The sequence below is a fragment of the Phyllobates terribilis genome, unplaced genomic scaffold (genome assembly GCF_046119375.1).
Source record: "Phyllobates terribilis strain yellow unplaced genomic scaffold, ASM4611937v1 Scaffold_4__5_contigs__length_816908805, whole genome shotgun sequence".
In the NCBI taxonomy this organism is placed as follows: domain Eukaryota; kingdom Metazoa; phylum Chordata; class Amphibia; order Anura; family Dendrobatidae; genus Phyllobates; species Phyllobates terribilis.
Window position 1 is genome coordinate 265,310,431 of NW_027362764.1, and position 24,275 is coordinate 265,334,705.

The 24,275-nt window shown below is 41.5% G+C and overlaps 1 protein-coding gene across 2 annotated transcripts in view; it reads right to left on the minus strand.

Moving 5' to 3' along the window:
* AOAH (acyloxyacyl hydrolase) overlaps window positions 1-24,275 on the minus strand; it is a 148,059-nt gene that overhangs the window by 48,742 nt on the left and 75,042 nt on the right. The window contains exons 5-9 of one of the 2 annotated variants that reach the window (XM_073678243.1): window positions 23,712-23,771; window positions 14,579-14,658; window positions 12,897-12,945; window positions 11,118-11,188; window positions 3,234-3,282 (exon numbers count right to left, since the gene is read on the minus strand). In XM_073678243.1, coding sequence (XP_073534344.1) covers window positions 3,234-3,282; window positions 11,118-11,188; window positions 12,897-12,945; window positions 14,579-14,658; window positions 23,712-23,771 — 309 coding nt within the window. Of the gene's footprint in view, window positions 1-3,233; window positions 3,283-11,117; window positions 11,189-12,896; window positions 12,946-14,578; window positions 14,662-23,711; window positions 23,772-24,275 lie in introns of both variants that reach the window. The other variant, XM_073678242.1, reaches the window with a different exon arrangement.

Consider the following 24,275-nt stretch of genomic DNA (forward strand, 5'->3'; position numbering starts at 1 on the left):
AATGGCAGTGGGTAAGGATTGCGTACCGTAATTTTGTTAATCTCACGAAAATCCAGACAAGGACGTAAACCGCCGTCCTTTTTTTTTCAAAAAAAAATCCAACCGCCACAGGAGACTTAGAGGGCCTAATGTGACCGGCGGCCAAACTTGTCTGTATGTATTCCTCCAAAGCCTTCCTCTCAGGAATAGTAAGGTTAAATAAACGACTTTTAGGAAGAGTCGCTCCAGGGACAAATTCAATAGAACAATCATAGTCTCTATGGGGAGGCAAAACCTGCGATTCTTTCTCAGAAAAAACTCTCCAAAAATCCTGAATAGGAACAGGCAATTCTCCCCTATCCAAAGCTGCAATACGCCCGTTACAACACTTGTCATAACATTTATGGCTCCAGGATTTAATTTCACTGGTAGACCAATCCAGTACAGGATTGTGAAATTTTAACCAGGGCAAACCCAATATTACTGGAGAAGGCAAGTTATTCAACACTACCAAATCCAATTTCTCATGGTGAACACCATTAATAGTGAGAGGAAATTCACTGACCTTGAGAGTAATATTCTTCAAAGGGGAGCCATCCACAGAAACCACAGCAATGGGGGATGATAAAGGTTCAGGTTTTAAATTGTGTTTTTCCACGAATCCCCCATCAATAACATTCAGTGTAGACCCGCAATCAACAAACACCCGAAATTCCATTAATTTTTCCTGAGCAATCGTGGAAGCAGCTAAAAATATACCCTTGGAATTTAAACAGGCAATACGGGCGTGACTGACCATTTTTTTTTCTTTCTTCATACGAAGCTCACAGCCTTTAATCAAATGACCAGATTTCCCGCAATAGAAACACAAGCCTTCTGAAAAACGACGGTGTTTTTCTTGAGAGCGAGGTGCCACCGATCCAATCTCCATCGGTTCACCACTGTTAGTACACACATTATCATAACCAGAAACTGACATAGCAGAGGATTTGCTCTCATTAACCCTAGCACGCAGTCTTCTGTCCACCCGTATAGCTAATTGCATAGCCTGTTGCAAATCCTCAGGTGTAGGATAAGCAATTAGCAGGTCTTTAACCTTTTCACTGAGCCCAGCAAGAAATAGACTTTTCAGAGCAGAATCGTTCCACCCTGTTTGAGTGGACCAACGACGAAAATGTGTACAATATTTTTCCATATTACCTGATCCTTGTTTTAAACGTCTCAACTCAGTCTCAGCTGATGCCACACGGTCAGGATCATCATATAATAGTCCTAAAGCAGAAAAAAAACTATCCACTGATCTGAAGCATGTATCACTAGGTTGCAAAGAAAAGGCCCACTCCTGAGGCTCTTTGCGCAAAAGTGACATTATGAACCCTACGCGCTGGGATTCATCCCCAGAGGACTTGGGTCTCAAACGAAAATACAATAAGCAAGCATTTTTAAATGAAAAAAATTCTCGATGTTCACCAAAAAATAAATCCGGCAAACATACCTTAGGCTCCAAGAAATATGCTCCAGGACAGTTACTCACGTGCTGACGGAGCTCGGCCACTTCCAGAGAGAGTCCCTGCAGGTGTTTAGCCAAATCCTGAACCGACACCATGATGGAACAAAAAAAAAATCTTTCCTTAGAGAATTTACAGGCTGGACTTACTGTTATGTTCTGCTACCAAAGCTAAGGAAAGAGAGGAGATCTGTCCCTACTATAAGACTCAGCTGAATCCCTACGATGTAACAGGGAACCTGATCCTGCGATCAGACCTGCTAAAGTCCTAATCTAGTCTGTACGGAGACCTATAGATTTGGGAAGGGAATCCCTAGAAGTACTAAGGACTGGGAGGAATATGGGACACCTCCTAACAGAAATAGTAGCAGACAGAAGAACAAACAAAATAGATAGAACCTAGAGGTCCGTAGACCAAGCAAACTAACAGAGTTAGATACAGAGCACAGGCTAGCTAGAAAGTAGATATACAATGAAGTCCAGCAAAGCCAGAAGGGCGGAGCAGGATTAAATAGGCCAACAAGGTCATGTGACCAGCAAAGGAAAAAAAACCTAACAGCAAGGTTCTAACATGACCCTCACAGTCCCCTGATCTGAACATCATTGAAAACTGTGGCTAGACCTCAAAATAGCAGTGCATGCAAGATGACCCAGGAATCTCATGGAACTGGAAGAATTTTCCAAGGAAGAATAGATGAAAATTCCTCCAACAAGAATTGAAAGACTCTTGTTTGGCAACAAAAAGCGTTTACAAGCTGTGAAACTTTCAAAAGGGGATGCTAGTAGGTACTAACCATGCAGGGTACCCAAACTTTTACATCGGACAATTTTCCTTTTTGTAATTTTTAAAATGTAAAAAAATGAATATAAATATAATATATATATATATATATATATATATATATATATATATATATATATATATATATATATATTTTTTTTTTTTGCCTAAAATACAAAGGAAATATGTCATCTTTAACTTTAGGCCTCTTAGAGACCACTTCATCTTCAACTTGCTTAACTGTTCACAATAACAGCAATTTTGACCAGGGATGCTCAAACTTTTACTTGCCACTGTAGTCTCTAGCACAGCTCAGTCGCCCATGGCTTTTAAAGCATGTTTTTCTCTGAAACACTGCAGTGTTTCAGAATAGAACATACCTGGCTGATCTCATATAGCCAGTGCCTGACACAAGCTGCTTGTGGATCAGGCAGCATGTATAAACTCTCAGGTTTACTTTAATCAGCTGTCAGACTCCTCTGTTAGAAGCATAGTTAGTGAGAGAACAAAACATTTCAATCTAAATAAAATTACCCAATCCTCATCTTCCCCAACATCATCAGTTGGGGAAGGTCACCTTTATAAACATCAGATGGTTGACTGGTCCTGCCAAAATTGGTGGATTCTACCAACTGTAATCCAATGTGCTTATAGGAATTATTTAAGACTACTGAGCAAGAGCAACTAAAATGCAATAGATTTCAAGAAAAATCTAAAAACTAACGCTTGAATCTGGTTGTAGTATACTGGGCACCAGCAAATGTATTTAAAAAAAAGTCTTGCTTAATGAAGTGCTAGAACAGCAAGCCTGCAAGGTCAGTATTTTCCTCATTGCATTCATTAGAGTGCTAAAAGATATCCACTTGATTAATTCAAAGGCCTATTGATCTTATGTAAAGCATTCTGTGAATAATTATCTTTCATGCATAATATTATAATACAGTTATATACTTGTATTGAACTCACCCATATTCCATTGCAGTTTGAATCTTGTAGAGAATCCCAGTCTTTTGGGCTAAATGAAATTATAAAAATATATTTATAGATCATTCTTTTCAGCAGCTCACTTTTCCTTTTTGTTACTTATGTGAAACATTACAGTTTTGAACAAATCAGTGATTTCTGAAATTAATATCTTTGGATATGATTAGCATAATAACCTGTGAAATTTGAGCATCTGCTATATTACTGAATGGCCCCTGGATTGTCATTTTAATCATGTATAGTAGTGAAAGAAAAAGGATAAAGGCATTATACAAAACATTACATTATTATCATTCTGAATAAACCCAGAACAGCTCAATAATGCACAGCAGAAATCATTGTGTGAAAAGCTACATAAGATAAGCATCTTAGAGACAGACAATTTTCACAACTGAAATTAATATTTTTCTTAGGCCTTATTTAGATGTCCATTATTTTTCTCGTACATGACTGGTTCTCATAGGTGTGCTGAATCAGATTTTCATCAAACTTGCCCAAGGAAGAAGCCGAGTGGCGAAACCCACAGTCAGGTAGTAGCTGGCGTGCCACATGTTTCATATACTTTACAGTATGTGTTGTTAACTCATTATACTTGGAAGTATAGTAAGAAACTCAAATGGAAATGGTCCGGCAGTGCTTCTCTACGTCCAGTTGTTCTTTAGGGGAAATTCATAACAGTATTGTTGGTGGGTGATCACTTGTGGAACTATTGGTTTCAGCAGGGCTGAAAGCAACATCAATAGATGAATACATCAACATTGGAAGTGTAATGAAGATGGAGAATTCTGGATGATGTGGATTTTGCTCTAAATATCATAGATGTGCTAAGGTTGTATTTTATCAGATTTTCACCAGTGTTTGGTCAGTGTGTCAGTTTATAATATCAATGTTTTTTTGTATGTCCAAAAACAATCACAAAGATCCTCCTACCCTTTACAATGTTAAAAACAGACAGCACACAGATTGTACATGGATGGCATCAAGTGAAATAGTCTAATGCCAGATTTTCCTTCATTTTATTGCTGATTTCTATTTAACCCCTTCTCCCAATATGTGAGGCACTATTATGTTATGTAGTGGATGGGGGTGTATAGAACAAGCTCAGGAGAAGCTCGCTCTGTACTGGGAAAGTGCCAGCTGTGTTATACAGCCAGCACAAGCATCTAAGATCAAAAATTGGAGCTAGCTCTTTTTGCTGCTCTTATTTCATGCCCTAAATGCCTTTTTCAGTCTTCAATGGAAGCATTTAAGTTGTGCCATCCTATTGGCGTGTAAGTTCAGATACCCACCTGTTCCCTCTGTGACATGATTAGGGGGTGCCATAAAGGTGCCATGGCTGGCAGTGGTCTGCTGGAGGCTGCCGACAGTGCCATGTTGGTGCTCTTGTGAATCCCAACCACAGGCTGGGCTTCATAGTAGACCACAATTTCTACTATAAGCTGCAATATTATAGCATAAGACTAAAAGATAATGTTAAAAATGAAAAAAAAAACATATTTCGTATTGCCACATCTGGAAAGTTTGACCTATGAAAATATATAGTAAACACTGTAAAGCAAAAAAAATTATTTTAAGATCCCAGCACCTCCCCTCCCCAAAATCCAATAAAAAGCAATCAAAAGTTGGTATGTACTACAAAATGGTAAAATAAAAAAGTTATGGATCTCAAACAACAGAGACACAATATAGTATTTATTTTTTAGAATTTTCTCAATTTCTTCTACACCCCAATCAAGTATCAAGCTTAATATCATCATAATAATCATAATAATATGGAGAATCAAGGTGCCGCGTCATTTTACTGCACAATTAACTCCGTAAAAAGAAACCTCCAAAAGACAATGACGAAATGTTTTTCATCGTTTTACCACACTTGGAATTTTGCTCCTCCTTTACAGTGCGTTATATAATAGAATGAATTGTTATTCAAAGCTACGACTTGTCCAGAAAAAGCAAGCCCTCACAAGGCTATAGGGCATGACCCCACACAGACGACTGAGGTGCAGCTAAGTGAGGAACTAACCTGATGTTGTGCTATGTTCACAACAATTAGAAGCACTTGTATACGACTGAGCAGATCGCTGCGACAGATCCTTCCTAAGACGGTGCGCTGAATATCCAAAGTGAAAAAACACCATCTCCTGAATACACCTGATGAAGGAGCAGGCCAGCTTCAGAAACGTGTGGTGGCTTTACATGCATTTTGTCTCAATAAAGTTTTATTGATTCCATTTATGGTGAGTGGGACCATTTTGCCACAAAATCCTTAGCTCTGGTTTTCATATTCAACTGTAGAAACCAGTCACACTGGGCAACAGCGCCAGATCAGCAAATCAGATTTTTTTCACTTTGGGTCTTCAAAAATGAAATTTGTCTGCTTCTATAGGGGGTTAAATTCATCAGCTATAATGGTGGATACGCTGAGAAAAGGGAAATGTTTGGCAGTGTCCTTGTACTGCAGAACATTTGGTCACAAGTGGTTTTCTTATTATTACTAATCAAAAAGTAGTTCTTCCTGGACCTTTGTGAGCTTGGGCACTGGCATATTGAGGTCATTTATGGATTTTATGAAACGGGACTTTTTCTTCTTCATCATCGTGATACACTTGAAAATTATTGCTTTGCTTCTGAAAAACATTCTGAATGTTGTTTCATTGCTTACAAAGAAAGGAGTGAAATAGGTGTTTCATGTCTATTATTCCAGCAAGATGATTCATGCTGTTTATAAGTTCTCATGAAAAGGACAAAATGTGCTAAGATAAAGCTAGTCCTTGGACTTCAGTGCCATCACTAGGGATGTGAAGTTTTTCTATAAAGCCATGTTGTATCAGTAGCCGAACATAGGGCAGATGAGGGCACAAACTCGCCCCACATACATGACAAGTTCTGAGATTTTTATGTTACTATTTAGTTAGCTTTCTGTTTCGTAACATATTGCCCACATGCTTAGTTAAATACAAGTAAATTTAATGCTCCTTAGAGTGATAGCAAATTTTACAGATTGCTGTAAAGGAGTAATACTAATTCCACAGCAAATATTATTTAAGCAAGATATTTTATACAGCACACAGAGGATCAGCAAACGCGACATGGCATCCACTATCTATTCCAGCTAATTTTTCACTCCAAAAGTCAAACGGTGCTCTTTCCGAGACCCTGCTATGGCCCAAACAGTACTTTTTTACCATACATGGGATATCGGTTTAGTCAGGAGAAATTGCACAAAAAATTGTATGGTCCATTTTCTTTTGTTACTCTATTGAAAATGCAAAATTTGGGGCTAAAGCAACATTTTCGTGGGAAAAAGTAAAGCACCTGAAACAAAAATAAACTTCTTGAATGTCGTTTTGTGCACTTTGCAGTTTTTAAAGTGGTGTCATTTTTGGGTATTTTCTGTCATATCAGGCCCTCAAACTCACTTAAAATGTGATGGGTGACCCTAAACAAAGTGGTTTTGGAAATGTTGTTGAAAAAATTTGAAATTGCTGATAAACTTTTAACCTTTCTAACTTCTGAACAAAAAAAAAATTAAGTTTCAAAAATGATGCTGATGTAAAGTAGACATGTGGCAAATGTTATTTATTAACTATTTTGTGTGATATAACTATCTGGTTTAAAAGCATAAAAATAAAATTTTGAAAATTGCAAAATTTTCTACATTTTCCCCAAAATTTTTATATTTTCACAAATTACTGCAAAAAAAATAGTAACCTAAATTTACCACTAATATGACATACAACATGTCCCAAAAAAAAATCTCAGAATAACTGGGATATTGAAGCGTTCCTGAGTTATTAGCACATAAAATGACGCTAATCAGAATGGTAAAATTTTGCCTGGTCAGGAAGGTGAAAACTGGCTTGGGGGTGAAGGAGTTAATGATATGCAAATGATGAAAAATTGAAATAAAATTTTAAAAACATCTCAATATATTTTTTTGTATATAGTATCAGCGCCATGTGCATAAATAAAGACACACTCTTTGTCAGCTGAGGTTATTAAAGAGGCAGGTCAGGCGACCGCCAACGTCATGGAAGGTTCTTTTACATTACCGGTACCCGCCACTGAGCCAGCAGCAATGCCGGGAGCAGAGCGGGGGCCATCAGAAGATGAGTATAAGGTTATCTTTTATTTTAATTCTTTTTTTACTTACAGGTATTATGGTACCTGGGTCTGGAGGAGAGTCTCCTCTTCTCAGGACCCGGGTACCATCCACGCATTAATCGCATAAGATACGCATGACTACATGTAGTCATGCGGATCTTATTCGTTCCAATGCAAGTCAATGGCGGCGATTTTGCAGCGAAATCGCACTAGAATTGGTCTTGCTGCGGGCTTTACCGCAATGCAAATTCGCAGCGGAAATTTCCGCATGATGTGCACAGCACATGCGGATTTGCATTGCAGTAAATGCAGACCTATTACAAGCGATTTGAATGCATTTTTGCGGCGAAAATACGCCGCAAAAATGCATTAAAAATGCTTTGTGTGCACATAGCCTTAAAAAGTAAAAAGAAAAAAAAACCTTATACTCACCTCTGTAGCGGCCCCCAATCTCCTCCCGGCGGCGATCCTCTCTCCTCAGCGGCCCGCGGTGTACTGGCAGGACCTGCGGTGACGTCATTTAGTCAGCTGATAGTCACGCGACCACTGACGTCAGCGGTCAGCTGATGGTCGCGTGACCATCAGCTGACTAAATGAAGTCACTGCAGGTCCTGCCAGTACACTGGCGGCCGCCGAGGAGAGAAGATCGCTGCCGGGAGGAGACCAGGGGCCGCCGGAGAGGTATGAATATTTTTTTTATTTTTTACTTTAGAATTCTTTTTTAACTTGTAGGTATGATGGTACCTGGGTCGGATGAGAGTCTCCTCTTCTCGCAATGCAGGTACCATCCGCTCATTGAACCGCATAATATCCGCATGTATACATGCGGATGTTATGCGGTTCAATGCAAGTCAATGGGTGCGATTTTGCGGCAAAATCGCACCCAAATTGGTTGTGTTGCAGATTTTTCCACAATGATAATACGCAGCCGAAATTTCCTCAACATGTGCGCAGCACATGCAGATTATCATTAGGAAACATGGCAGACAACTTAACAAGCAATTTTAATGTGTTTCCGTTGGCAGAAATGCCGCCGCGGAAACGCATTAAATCTGCATCGTGGGCACACAGCCTAACATATTCTGCAGTTTTTATTTTGTCTACGCATTTCGAAGTACCATACTTCTTCCTCAGGACAAAAACCATAATTGCCTTCACTCACCAGCAGTGCAGACCTTCCACATTTTTTCCTTCTACATTATCTAACTTGGTCCCTGGACCTGTTGGCCTGCTGCAGCTGGGGTTATATTCTTTTCTAATGTTGTGTGATCCAATTTAATCAGGTCAGTATAACCTTTATTCATTGAATTGATTTTAAATCAGATAAAACCCTATTGCGCTTATATTTACTTCCTTAGCACACTGCCACCCTGAATGCACTTGGACACCTTAATCAACAAGATGTGCTACTGGCAGCTAATTTTTGCAATTGTGCTTCAGATGTTTGCACAAGTCTGGAGACGTTACAGGGCATGGTAGCATGTCTAGACCACGCAGGCTGCTCACAGCAGCATGGTCAACATGCGACCTGGAGTAGCATGTTTAGGCCACACAGGCAAGCAGTGGCATGAAGTCAATAAATCATCTGTAGCTGGACTAATGGCTCATAGCTCAATTTCAGGCAAATGCCTTCTGATGGCTTGTGTAGACACTGTTTGATGCCTAAAGGCTGGAATGTGACATACAATTTTTTTTGCAGTACAAAATGGTTCAGTCGTGGAACCAGTGGTATGTTCATTTCTCCAAAGTGTCCTAAGGGCCATTTTTCAAAAGACAATGTCATGCTGCATATTTCTCAAGCTACTCTAAGAAGCCTTAAATCTGCCACCATGACTTTTAACGTCTCTGGACTTGACTTATCGTCCATCGAACACATCTGGGATGTCATTGTTTGGCAAAGGGAGCTTCCAGCAGTGGATCTTGATGAATTGTGTGCGCAAGTACATTCAGAATGGCAGAACATTCCTCAGACCACCATTAATAACCTACCTAATTAATAACATGTGTAAGTGTGTGTATTTTTGTGCATGGCGTTCGTACTTGGTACTGAATAAATCAAGATGTTTTAAAATTTTGTTACCATTTTTTCCATCATTGCATATCAGTAACATGTCTATAAAGCCTGTGATTTCCATAAACACATGACTTTTTTCTCTTAGTGTTGTAATTTAAATGTTGAGACATACATATTAAATCTTTTCCAATAAGATCATACAACTTTGCTTAGCATCTTCTGCTACAGCGGTAAAATTGCCTGTTCTACAGATTTGTTCTAAATTTTATGCACCCTAAGAAGTCACTTTTTCACCAGCTTTGCCAACCTTATACTACTGGAGTGGGGTGAATCACATGCATAAATAAAGTATGCATAAACCAATGTACGTAGATATACCAAACAATGTGCTGTGGTTCTGGTGTAACAGGCCATAGTATACCCCAAGTTCAGACTATACCCAGGGTTAAAGCTGCCTAGGCTTGATTAAACCCAGGCATATTATGGCCTACGCCAATATATTCTCCGGGGTTTAAATTGGCCTATATTCACTTCATACCCTCTCATGCCAGATATCATGCTTGATATCAGCAGCGTTGAGAATTACTTAATTTTTCAACATGTTATTTGGGGGTTCAGTTTTGTCAGGTAAGTTATGTGAGAAGATAACTGACTTAAATTTTAAAGTTCTAAACACATAAGCTCGTATTACTTTAACCAGAAAAACTTCAATCAGTAAAAATATTAGACTTCCACAAAGATATAGTGAGGTAAAGAATCTTACCGCACTTCTCAGTAGTTACATTAAAAGCAGCTGTGCCTGAGTATGATAGAAAGAGATCTGCACACTTTTCAACCAATCAGATGCACAGTGAGAAAACCAGTGAAGGGATAATATCAAGTTACAATTGTATTCTAAGGTAAAAGAACTTATCTTAATGGATAACAATTAGTGTTGAGCGAGTATGTTCTATTAACCCTTTCGGCGAGTATGCTCGGGCCGAGCTCCGAGTATTTATAGCTGCTCGGGGATATGCTTGAATCGCTCCCGTGTGCATGATTTGCAACTGTTTGACAGTTTTATTACATGTGAGGAATGTGTAAGAAAAGACATTCCTCACATGTAATAAAACTGTCAAACAGTTGCAAATCATGCACACGGGAGCGATTCAAGCATATCACCGAGCAGCTATAAATACTCGGAGCTCGGCCTGAGCATACTCGGACAGAACATACCCGATCAACCCTAATAACAATGTAATCTCAGATGTAATGACTGTTGTCTTTACCAGTCATATTGTATTATAAGATCTATCTTCATCATGTGATTAACAACACAAATACCTTATTAAAAAATGCCATCTAAAATCTATCTAATTAACAGGGGCTCATAAAATAGAGGGGTATATTGTAGCCTAGAGAAGTATAGTTTGGCCAAGGCTATTTTACATCCCTGGGTATAGTTTGGCCTAGGACAGAATACTCTGGCATTGGCCAAACTATACCCAGGTTTAATATGGAGAGGGGTTAATTTGGCCTATTGGCTTTTGTAAGGGGGAAAAGCCACGGTAACCAATTTATTCATACACTTCTATCAACCATATTGTCTTTACTAAAAATAAAGACTATCCATTGAAAATAAAGAGATGAAAACACAGCTGTCTGTAAGAAAATGGATTAGTAAATGGTCCAGCACTGTTTGCTTATTTCTCAAGATAAGCAGAGTCACAAACAATACATTGTACTGTCAGTAATGAAGATAAACTCACCTTCGCCCAGGATAAATAGAGTTGTTCATGTCATTACAATCTTTTCCTCTCCAGTGATACCCTCGCAATGACTGCAGACAACAATGAACCATCTTATCAGTAAAACATTGGTATAAAGTTGCCCGTACAACTAAGATTGCTATTCACGCAATGTTAGGCCAAATGGGCATGTGTTTTTTAATGTGAATAGTAAAGTAAAGCCCCCTATATATATTACATGGCTGTCGGCCAAATGATGACTCTGCTGATCTCTCAGCCAGCAGCTATCTTGGCTGGCTCTCCCATACGCAGGAGCGATCACTCGGCCAAGCACTCATGTATTCTCAATAAGAGAGCGCGGCCAGATATATCTGGTGGTGGTGGCTTAACTCAAGGAGAAGAAATGAATCGGAAGAGAAAAATTGGACATGCTGAAACCTAAACTCCCCCAAATATCAATTATCCGGGGCTCCCGCACATATTAGACTGTTGGCTGAACCTGCTGTTGTCGGTGGGATCGGACAAGATTAGTCTAATGTCCCTGAGGGGCTTAAGTTGCTGCTAGGCACCTCTGGTGGTGTCTTACCTCCAATGGGGACAGAAGTATTAGGATTGAAATTGAACATGCCCAATCCATTTTTCCCTAACATATTCTGTATTGGAATTATTGGAAAGCCCCAAAGCAACTCCTTCTCAGATTATTAGACAAGTAGCTATCAATGCGTATGTCTTGTGCTGCTGGCACCAAGTAGACAACTGCTGGGAATCTAAACTGATCTAAATGCTGTGTTATGCTATTATCTACATCACTTCTACTTATTAGGAGAGGGATACAGACAATAGATGTACATTTGATGATAACTGTAATAAAGACAGATTTACTATCATTGCCTATAATCCAACAGTATACAGTAAAGTCCTAAGATTCTACTATTCTTCCTATGTCTATATAGGGGATGTGAACCTCTGTACCAAAACATTCAACCCCAATAAAGATATATCATGAATCTGATCTTAGAGTTACACTTCAAATATGTAAATGAAACAAAACTGAATGAATTTAAAAGGTTATATTGGATTTTTCTAAAGTTACAATGTATTAAGGAATGTTATAAAGTAAAGAAAGAGTTAAGCCCGCCATATACGTTAGATGGTTTGGCCAGCATCCGTTTTGGCCAGCTCTCCAAATACAGAAGAACTCGTTTGGCCAAGCAGTCCTGTCCAGTCCAAGTTCTCCATGAAAGAGCCGCCGTCACAAATGTCTGGTGGTGGCTTATCTCCGGGAGAACAAAAGGATTGCAGTCTAAATTCAGACATGCTGGATCTTTAACTCCCCTGGGAATCAACTGGCCCCCAAACAAATTAGACTGTCTGCCAAACCTGTCATTATTAGCGGGTCGGACGACATTAGTCTAATGTATAAGGGGGGCTTTGTTTACCCTTCAAATATCCTGTTACTCCAACACTGCCACTCTGGTGACTCTCGCTGGACCTGGAAATTATGAGGTCCTGCCCATCTGACAAATGACACTGCAGCCAATCAAACACCCAAGTTGTTTCATTTGCATGTGTGGTATTTGACCACTGAAGCCAGTGATTGGCTGCAGTAACCACGTGACTAATGGGTGGGATGTCAGTCATCACTTCTGGTACTAGCAGGATCCACCTAGAGTGCTCCTAGAGCAGTGAGAAATTCACCATCAAAGTAATAGCTATTTCTTCATTTTCTAAAATTTCTGCTCCTTTGCAGCATTTATTGAGAAACTCCTTTAGTGACACACAATATTGTGGGTTACTTACGGGAAATACACTAAAGTTATCTTTGTCATAGTCTTCTGCTGGTACTGACCTAGAAAATTATGTTAATCATTAGCAGGTGCAATGCGGTCTAATAACACATGTATGCACAGTACAATTAACTTAGAACGCACTTTGAGGTTTTGCTACAACAGCATGTCGTTAATGCATTACTTAGAAATCCAAGTTGAAATAATTTAAGGGAATATTATGATTAATAACTCCAAAGGAAAAGGCAACAACAAATGTATCTTATGTGACAACAAATGTTTTCATTGTGTATTAGGTAGATAAAAAATATTAAGGGACATTGGGGAATAATAAACTGAATTATAGAAGTCAGCGCCAGACAGCTGCTGCTAAGGCAAATATTATGGAATACATTAATGTACCTGGGTGCTCTTGATAGTTTTACTTTGTATAAATGTCTGATAAGGGCCCATTTAGACAAGTTTATAATTGGGAGGAATGCTCCAATGATTATCAGCCTTTCTAAGGACGCCGGCAAAAACCTGACAAACGTTTGATGCACTTGTTTATTATGTAAAATGATTTTTAAGCATCCGTTTTTTTACATGCGTTTTTGACGCTTATTTGACGCGTATTTGCATGCGCATTTGCCATGCGTTTTTCCAATGCATTGTATAGACAAATACGCATGCAGAAACGCACAAGAATTGGTCATGTCCGTATTTTTTCTGCGAGTAAAATCTGCGAAGGAAAAATACGGACCATGTGCACAGAACTTGCGGAATGTCATAGGAAGTGATGGGATAAGGTATGCAATGCGTTTCTGGAGCGTTTACGCACTGCAAATACGCACCAAAATATGCACCAAAAACGCATCGTGGGCACACAGCTTTAGACTGTAAATGGAATAATGTGTCATCACTGTTTTTTTTTGCTTTCCTGCAGGCCATTGCAGCATGGGTTTTTTCACTCTGATTTGCTTGGGTCACATACCTACCAAACTCTGAGAATCAAACCTAAGAGATGTAACACACGGGCAGCACAAAGATTACATGGTCAAACATAGTACACTGCCCAACCGCACACATGGACCCATTATAGCCAGTGTGCCAATGCACATGGCTGAGTTTCCACGCAGAGCAATAGTCAGAGTGGGAAAAATCACAGCATACAATACTTTGGGCAATTTTGCGGACCGGAAAAATGCATGCACTATAAAGGCAACTTTGGCACCCATCCAAAATGCAGACGAGCACACGGAGCTGCATAGGAAGCCAGCTATGTTCACAATTTGCTCTTATGACTGGCCCAATTTTCAATATGGCTGTCTGAACCTGGCCTAATAAGTTTTTCTGTAATGTATTAGGAATAACAGCTGCACAACATGACATAAACTAAATTGCCTTATCTGAATTAGTTTTTCAATTACACTTTTCCATGAAGACATGCAGAGCAGAAAAAGAAAAAGGTAAATTAGGTAATAAGGAAATATAAAGAGCATATTATAATTATCTTCACTACTTTGATGACAAGATTGGCTGCACAGGCATCAAAGTGGATGGAGTACATTTCACACATTTTAAACAATCACAATTCTGTTCAAGCTCCTGTCTGCCAATGAATTGCTGATGTTCTGTGCATTGGCTTGGAAGTAACGCATGCTCTATGTGAAACTCTACCAAGCTCAGGAGCTAATTGTTAATGTTAATACTTACGAGTCTATTGTTTTGCAAATTGTTCTGAACAGTGGAAGTGAACAAATCTTCAAGAGGATACCAGATAAAGTTTCATAGCTCTGCTGTAAAAATGTGCAAAATCAATAAATGTTACTAATATGCAATTGGGTTAGATATGGGCAAATTTATTCGAGTGGAATTGAATTTGACTCGAATTTTACAAAAATCCATGTTTTCCAGAACACAGATTTTGTAATTCATTTGGCGTGAATTCAGCACCACGGCAGCAATCTGGCCACCATTTTGTTGAACCATAGAGGGCTGGCAAAAGGTTAAAAAACAACAAAAAAAATGTAATACCTGACCAATCACTTCTTCGGACACCTCAGCTGCTCGCTCTCCTCCTGTATGGTTTTTGGCACGTCTTCTTCTTAAAGCGCTAAAACTCTCTTCACACTAGGTTGTGCATGTGCATGATCTCACGACCTGCGCCCGTGACCTTATGACCCACACTCTAGTCTAGGACTTATGGATGTGACTAGCCTCAGAAGTCCTTGTGCATGTGCGTCATAAGAGCGTCACACTGTAGCTGGAAGTCCCAGATTAGCTTGAAGAGGCCAGGGATTTAAGCACACAACAGTAGTAAGATGAGGCGCCAAGGACCGTACGATCAGACAGTGAGCAGCCGGGGTGGCCAAAGAAGTGAGTAGTGAGGGGAGTATTAATTGTTTTTTTTTGTACATGCAACATTTATTATACTGTGGAGTCTATTCATTTCGTTGAGAATAAATCCACAAATCTTATCAATAGGAGGAGGATAAGAAGCAGCTGCCAGACTCTTCTGGGAAGATCTGTTTCCTTTTAGAATCAAAGATCAAGCATGTTGAAATTTAACATACCCATCTTTTTCACCCCTATATCTTCTGAATAGTGATGAGCGAGCATACTCGCAAGTACTCGGCACTCGCCCGAGCATCTCAGTACTCGAGATGCTCGGAACTCGCCGACTACTTGCGAGATTCTCGGGCGGGAGCTCGGGTCCCCTCCCTACATGTTTGCCGCTCTTTACAGAGCCAATGAACATGCAGGGATTGCCTGCCACTCACTGTAATGCCGCAGCCATGTTGGTTGTGGCATTACAGTGATTGGCTGGCTGCACACCGTCATCAGGTCTATATCAGACCTGGCACCGCCGTGCTCATCAGTCTACTCCACCATTAGACAGTGTAGAGAGAGCTGCTGCTGAGCTAGGGAGAGATTTGCTTGATTATTAGGTAGTGTAGGTAGAACAAAAGTATATTACACATATCCATCTCAACAAGCAGTCCTTCTGAGGACTAATCCATACGCAGAGATATCAGGCAGGCAGTGTATATAGGCAAGCAGGCAGTGTACATAGCAGACTGCAGTGCATATAGCACAAGAGGCTCCATTCCAGTTCTGTCTGCTGCTGCTGCTGCTGTTAGACATTTCTAGACATAGGCCCAGGTCTCAGGGGCCAGGAATATTTTTTTTGGGATCTTAATCCTCATTATTTGCTTAAAAAACAATCCAGAGAACACCGTTTTTCTGCGCCATTTGCTTGTTGGCAGTGCAGAATACAGCCAGGTCCTTTCCATATTACAGCGCTAAAAATCCAGCTATTTAAAACTGTGGTTTCTCCGTCACACGGATCACATATACGTTTTCAGAAAATACTGCCATTTCTGCCCTCCATTAAAAATTGGTTTCAGTGTGTCAGCTAAGTTTTTGAAACCGGTTTGCTGTTCAAAATAGTTACCTACAGGCCAGGTATTTAAAACTGTGGTTTCTCCGTCACACGGATCACATATATGTTTTCAGAAAATTCTGCCATTTCTGACCTCCATTAAAAATTTGTTTCAGTGTGTCAGCGAAGTTTTTGACACCGGTTTGCTGTTCAAAATAGTTACCTACAGGCCAGATATTTAAAACTGTGGTTTGTCTGTCGCACGGATCACATATAACTTCGCTCCAAATTGAGAAATTTGTAGTGAGCGTGGAAGATATTGACCTCCATTTAAAATGTGCAAGGCGCGTGGCAAGGGACGGGAAACTGGACGTGATGGTGATGGTGCGTGCAGAGGCCGAGGCCGTGGGCAAGCTGAAATTGTGCCACAACAAACACCCACATCTTCTCGCTCGACCTTCCTGTCCCAAGTAATAGGGGACCGCAGAACACCACTATTGAACACAGAGCAGTGTCAAAAGGTTATTGGTTGGATAGCAGATAATGCTTCCAGTCACTTAGCCACCACCACCACCACCTTGTCTTCCACACGGTCAAGTCTCAGTAGCTGTGAGTCTGGACTGCATATTCCTCACCCTGAACCTCCTTCCTCCCACCATGCCGAGTGCCCAGAGACAACTGATCCCACACTTGGACACACCGAAGAGCAGTTGACTCTTCCATTTATAGATTTGTGCCTCTCGCCCGGTCCACTAGAAGCGGGGCAAAAGGAGATTGCATGTAGCGATGCCCAAATATTTGAGCAGCCACGGTCACACGAAGGCGACGGTGGAAAAGTGTCACAAGAGGTGGACGATGATGAGACACAATTGCCAGAAATTCAGGATGAGGACCAGGGTGCAGAAGTGGAAGACGAGGTCGTAGATGATATAGTAACTGACCCAACGTGGCTGGAGGACATGCAGAGCGAGGACAGGAGCACACAGGGGGAGGGAGGCAGAGCACCCCAACAGGCAGGAATAAGCAGTGTGGTGGCCGCAGACAGAAGGCAGGCAACCGTTCCCCGTAACACCAACACAAAGGAAGTTGCCAGTACAACTATTAGGTCTTCCCGAATCTGGTTGTTTTTTAAAGACTCTGCCAATAATCCCAAAATGGCCACTTGCAGCACATGCCAGGCCAGCATCAGCAGGGGTGGCAAAACTACCAGCCTGACCACCACCAGCATGATCAGGCACAAGGCAGCAAAGCACCCGACTTTGTGGGCCGAACCCCAGGGTCCAGCAACAGTGTCTGCGGGTGGCACCACTGCTTCTTCTGCTGTTGTGCATGCAAGCCAATCACCTGTCCATGGTGCATGCAAAGATGCCTCCTGCCCTGCACCTGTCATTGCACACTCTCAAGCAGCAGCATCAGGAAGCACGTCCACGTCCTTGTCCCAGCGCAATGTTCAGTTGTCCATACCCCAGTCCTTGGAACACATTTCGCGACTGCTTGCGCTCGAAATGTTGCCTTTTTGGCTCGTGGAGACGGAAGCATTCCTTAACCTGATGGCGGAGTCCGTCACTCGGTACTCAGTCCCCAGCTGCCACTATTTCTCCCGGTGTGCCATCCCCGCATTACACAAGCACATGTCCCAAAACATTAGCCGTGCCCTCAACAACGCAGTTACCGGGAAAGTCCACCTAACCACGGACACGTGAGCAAGTGCTTGTAGGCAGGGACGGTACATCTTGCTGATGGCACACTGGGTTAACATAGTGGAAACCGGGACCCAGTCGGACCTTTGCATGGAACATGTCCTCCCAATGCCAAGGATTGCGGGCCCTAGGTCAATCAGGGTTGCCCCCACAGTCTACAGCTCCTGCACTTCATCCTCCTCAGCCTCTTCCTCCTCTTCAGCCTCCATCTCCGAAATGACCACATCAGTCACAAGCTGGAAGCACTGCAGCATTGCCTCGACCAAGCGGCAACAGGCTGTGCTGAAGCTAATATGCTTAGGTGACAAACCGCACAATGCTGAAGAGTTGTGGACAGCTCTGAAAGAGCAGGCAGATCTGTGGCTCACACTGCTGGTTGTGTATGACAATGGCCAGAACCTGGTGGCGGCTCTAAGGCGAGGCGAGCTCACACACGTACCATGCCTGGCCCATGTGCTTAACCACGTGGTTCAGCGGTTTCTCTAATCATACCCGGAGCTGCCAGATCTGCTTGTTAAAGTACGCCGCCTGTGTGCCCATTTTTAGAAAGTCACCTACAGCTTCCGCCACCCTTGCCGTGTTTCAGCAGTGTCTGCAGCTTCCGGCTCACAGACTGGTGTGTGATGTTCCAACGCGTGGGGACTCTACACTGCAGGTGAGGGTTTGTGAGCAGAAGAGGGCAGTTGTTGAGTACCAGCATCAACAAGGCCATCGGTATTCAGTTCAGACTCCACACATAAGACCTCAGGAGTGGACATAGATATCAGACATATGTACCATCCTCCAAAACTTTGAGGACTACACCAAGATGGTGAGTGGCAATGACGCCATAATTAGCGTCACCATCCCGCTTCTCTGTCTTCTGAAACGCTCTCTGCTCACAATCAAAGAGGATGCATTGCAGGCGGAGCACGATTAGATGGAGCAAGGAACCATACAGGGTGATTACACACAGCCCAGTCTCATCTCATCCCAACGTGAATTGGGTGACAATGAGGAAGAGGAGGAGGAGGAAGAACAGGAGCTAGTTTCAAGCACTATAGACGGTACTACCTGCACAACTGTCATACCGTCTGTTCAGCGTGGATGGCCTGAGGACAGAGAGGAGGAGGAGAGCATGGTCAGTCGTCCTCTTGGTGAAGACACTGAAGTCTTGCCTGTTAGCAGTCTGGCACGCATGGCTGAGTTTATGTTACGCTGCCTTTCCCATGACTATCACGTTCTCAAAATTTTGAGTGACAGTCGTTACTGCTTGGTGACACTTCTAGACCCACGCTACAAGGAGAACTTTCTATCTCTTATTCCTGAGGCGGACAGGTCTACAAAAATGGGAAGGCCCTTGTTGCGGAACTATTAAAAAAATTCCCATCTGAAATTTCTGGTGGCAGAGGTCACAGTTCGTCAGACAACCAAGGACTACAGGCGAGAGAGACACAACTCCAATCCAGCAGAGGTAGGGGAACACTGTCAAAGTTCTGGGAGAATTTTCTCAGCCCCTCCCATCGCACAGGCCCTGAGGAGCGGGGTACTCTCAAAAGGAGAGCAAAGTTTGGGAAGATGCTGAGGGAGTACCTTGCCGACCGTACCAACGTCCTCCGTGATTCCACTGTGCCTTATAATTATTGGGTATCCAAGCTGGACACGTGGAATGAACAGGCTCTCTATGATTTGGAGATCCTGGCCTGCCCTGCCGCTAGCGTTTTATCAGAGCAGGTTTTTAGTGCCGCTGGTGGAATTATAACTGATAAGCACACCTGCCTGTCAACTGAAAATGCTGACAGGCTGACTCTTATAAAAATGAACAAAGGCTGGATTGGGCCAGACTTCTCAACACCACCGAATGATAGCAGCGCAACATAAACTCAAATCCAGTGTCTTTTTTTGTGAGGTGTATTCCCATGCACCTCTTCACACACACACATGGGTATACGATTTTGGCTATTTGCTCTTGTCCTCCTCCTTCTCCTCATCTTCATCCTCCACCACCATATCACCAGGGTGACCGTGGTCCGTAATGCAACACCCGCATAATTTTTTTAAAAGGTGTTTATGATGCCCGTAAAATTTTTTTATTTATACAGTATGTTCATGTATACCCCCCAGGAGTAAATGTTTGTCAGCCCATACACTTAGTGCATGGGCAATACAAGTATAGGAGACCCGCTCCTTTCTAATGGGAGCATTTTTTTATGAGGCCCTCCTCCATGTCTTTTCCAAGGTGCATTGGAGTGCCTCCCAATTTTTGGCAGCCCTTGCATTCACTGCATAGGCCAACACTATGGGAGATCCACTTCCTAATAATGGGAACATTGCTTTCAGGAGGCCCTTTGACCTCCACTTCTCTTCCAAGGGGCATTGGAGTGCCTCCAAATTTTTGGAAACCCTTGCATTCACTGCATAGGCAAACACAATGGAAGACCCACTTCCTAATAGTGGGAACATTGTTTTCATGAGGCCCACTGACCTCCACGTCTCTCCAAGGGGCATTGGAGTGCCTCCAAATTTTTGGCAACCCTTACATTCACTGCATAGGCAAACACAATGGGAGACCCACTTCCTAATAATGGGAACATTTTTTTCAGGAGGCCCTCCTCTACGTCTCTTCCAAGGGGCATTGGAGTAGGTCCATATTTTTGGCAGCCCTTGCATTCACTGCATAGGCAAACAGTATGGGAGACCCACTTCCTAATAATAGGAACACTGTTTTCAGGAGGCCCTCCTCTAAGTCTCTTGAAAGGGGTATTGGGGGGCGTCCAAATTTTCAAAGTGGTATTGGGGTACATCCAAATTTTGGGCAGACCTGCCACTCACTGCATATGCAATAAGAGTTTAGGAGACCCACTCTTTAGTAATGGGAACAACAAAGCATAACCGGCTGATGGCTCTCTAAGAATAGCGAGGGCCGACTGCTGGCCCTTTAAGAATAGTAAAGGCCGCCTATAAAAATAGGCTTTGTGACTTTCAGAGTTCCTCCTTCATAAATGAAACAGGATGTGTCTGATCATGTCTCACACACCACATGGCCAGATAAGGTTGTAAAATGTTAAAATTACATTTCCCGGTGAATGTATTTGTCACGGTTGAAAGCAATGCAAAAGTGCAAAAACGCATCAAAAATGCTACGTGTGAACATAGCCCAAGGTGTGGAGGAGTATTTTTGTTTTTGGTTATTTATTTTGCCTTATATACAAGTCATTACCCTAGAAAGGATGTTCCTTAACATATTTCCCAGGAAAATCCATTTTGGTTTCGTTTGTGAGTAAGTAAACGTGGCGTAATACCTCTGACAACATTGTTGACAGCAGTGACCAGGGAGTCATAAATGCTTCCAGGGGTTTTCCCCATGCTGTTCCCATGTCATTTGAGCACTGTTCCCATCGATTTGGGCAATTTTTAGGCCTCTGCAGACCGCCGGGGGGAGCCGCCTGAAAAATGCTTGTGTTTCCCACAGACTTACATTGGGCTCGTTGCTTGGGTCGAGCACCCGAGCATTCTAATTTGCTCGACCCGAGCATCGAGCACCCGAGCATTTTAGTGCTCGCCCATCACTACTTCTGAACCAATATCTGGAAAAATACCCAATGCAACATTGAATGATCAGCTGATTCCTCAGATATCAGCAGGTTTGGCTAGCCTTAAGATAATATGTAAGACTGTCAAAGATCTAAGCTGGGAGGGTCAAGCTGAACCACCTTGCTGTTACTTTTTTGTCACGAAGAGCACTCTGCTGCACCCTGTTGTCAAGACAATTACACAATTGGCCAACGATTAACGGAGGAGGCCACAGCTGTTTCTTCTAATAGTCCAGTTATTGGAGAACTAACAGTGAGCATATGGTATAAACACCTCAGATTGCAACACATGGAATATGTATATACCTCAGTATGGTCACTGTCAACTCCACAATAACCCAAAAAAGATTATTAGTTGCCACCACCAATCGTTTTACAGGCCGATTGGATACCCGTTACCGGTGGCGTATGGCTTTCAGTAGTGCTGTTTACAGGACAAAAGGAACAGAACTATTACATTTTATATTTAATCAAGAAAGATAGGCAGTGTTTATAAAAAATAAACAAAATATTTTACAAATGGGACAAAACAATACAGCAAATATAGTTACATAAAATAAAAGGATAAACAAAAGAAAATAACTAAACCTGATGTCACTGCAATGGCACAGATTTATGAAGAGAGCGCTACTAGTGAAAACATGCGAAAACGTGGATCAATCCTACAAGGTGATGTATCTTCCTGGTTTTGAACACAGATCATAATTTGCCTTGTCTTTTTATCAGCACCTAAGTTACACCCACACACCTCCCCTTGATGAACTCATGTGGGTTGCATTGTGGGATGTGGCTTCAGTTTCAGAAAATTATAAGATTCCCAGCATTCACAATATCTTTTCTCTTGAGGATCATAGGTGTTTGATATTGACGTCATATTTTTTATAGTGATTTTATCTTTTGATAGATAGGAAACATGGCATGGCTGTTGTCAGCTATCTGAACACTATTAACCTGGGGCTGACATGCATGTCTCACAGTTATGAACAAATATGCATGTTCTTCACCTCTTAGTTCTGAGGTTGAAAATGTATATTCCATCAATATCGGATTGATACAAACCTCAATATTCCTATCTGTACGTCAGTGACACCAAGTTTGGAATACCCTCAGCGAATATCCTTTCAACCCCGGAGGTTGCTGTTTCTCATAATAAATATCCTGTTTTAATTACATGTACACTGCAGGGAGTCCTCTGCTTCAAAGGGAACTGCATGGTTAGCTCTTCCTATCTTAATTAGTTTTTTTCCCCTAGCTATACTGGTTTCTTCTTCCCCATATGCCCAAAGTGTCAGCTCTTTGTCCCTGATGTTCTGCGTGAGGGGAGGTGCATGCCCCCTCCCTGGAGATGCCTTATGGATTTTTCTATGACAATGACCATCTTTTGACTAACTGTTCACATAGGTTATTGATAGAGATGAGCGAATTGATTTGGTATAATGGCTATGTCACTATTCCATGCCCGCTGGACAAGGGCACTGAGATTCACCCCCTAACTGACGGCACTCTCGGCTCCTCTATTGAAGAGCTGGCCTGATGCGTTGTCATTGTTGCACTGTGACGCACATTTGATGTTGTGCCAGGCCAGCTAATCAAAAGAAAAGTTTAGGTAGGAGGCGGTTCACAGGGCTCCTGTCTAGTTGCCACAGTATCCTGACATGCGTGCTAAGCCAGTGTCCTGAGAATTTTTTCGCTCATAACTAATTATTGATAATTATAGGTTATTGACTACATTTGTCAGGTTTCAGATTACCTTTAGAAAAAACGGAGGAAAAGTAGATTTGATTTATTTTTTACATTAAGATTGTGTACAGTGAAATAACTTTATTTTTGTATCTGTATTTTATGGGAAATACTAGAATCAAAAGAACGATGGGTGATGCAGTATGATGTTTGCAATAGCAATATCTAGAATTTTTGAACAAATTTAATTCTTATTTTATTAATTGCAAGACAACCTATTTCAGCAAGCTGTATTATGAGGTTACTAATATAATGTATAGTCCGGCTTTCTGAAAATAATATGTATACAATGACGAGGAGGTAACAGAGACAAGTAATTATACACCAGATCACCAGAGTAATTTATACTGTCTGTTCAGATATTTCATCTAACCAGAGAAGTTCCTAGTTAATTACATCTCCGCTTCAATTGCCTGTAATCATAAAACAAAATGATTTTCTTACCAGCTTACCATATAGTTAGACTTTCTCACTATCTTTTCAGCTCGTTTGATCGTTCTTTTTAGTCCCATCTGAAAAAGAAAAAATTTAAAATGTATTTTAAAAGAAAAAAATAGTAATTGGGTTCTGATCAGTGATGTTTATGCTTAAAGGGAATGTCTGGTATATTTCATTTTTTGTTTTATTGATTAGATATAAAGTTTGTCAGCCAACAGCTATCAGCCTGATACCTTTCATGAAAGCATGCTCAGAGCTGTTGCGCATGCGTGTGTTCTGAATTCAAATCGGTGACTATGACGAATCTAGAAATTTCTGTTAGTTGCTTATTTCCACTGAGGACAAAAGGAATTGGGTGTGTTAAATTCCAACAGCCTAAACATTTTTCTCCCAACATCTATTGTTGTCTTTAAGCACTAAATGGATAATAGTCAGATAATTCAGCAAACTAATTTAGTCTCACAGAAGTGATGAATATACTTCCCTTAAAAATAACAGGGCAAATGCATACTGAGACTTACTGTTTCCTTATCTGTGTGTATGGTGTTCCTATCTGGCTTTATAGGCCTTCAGCTGTT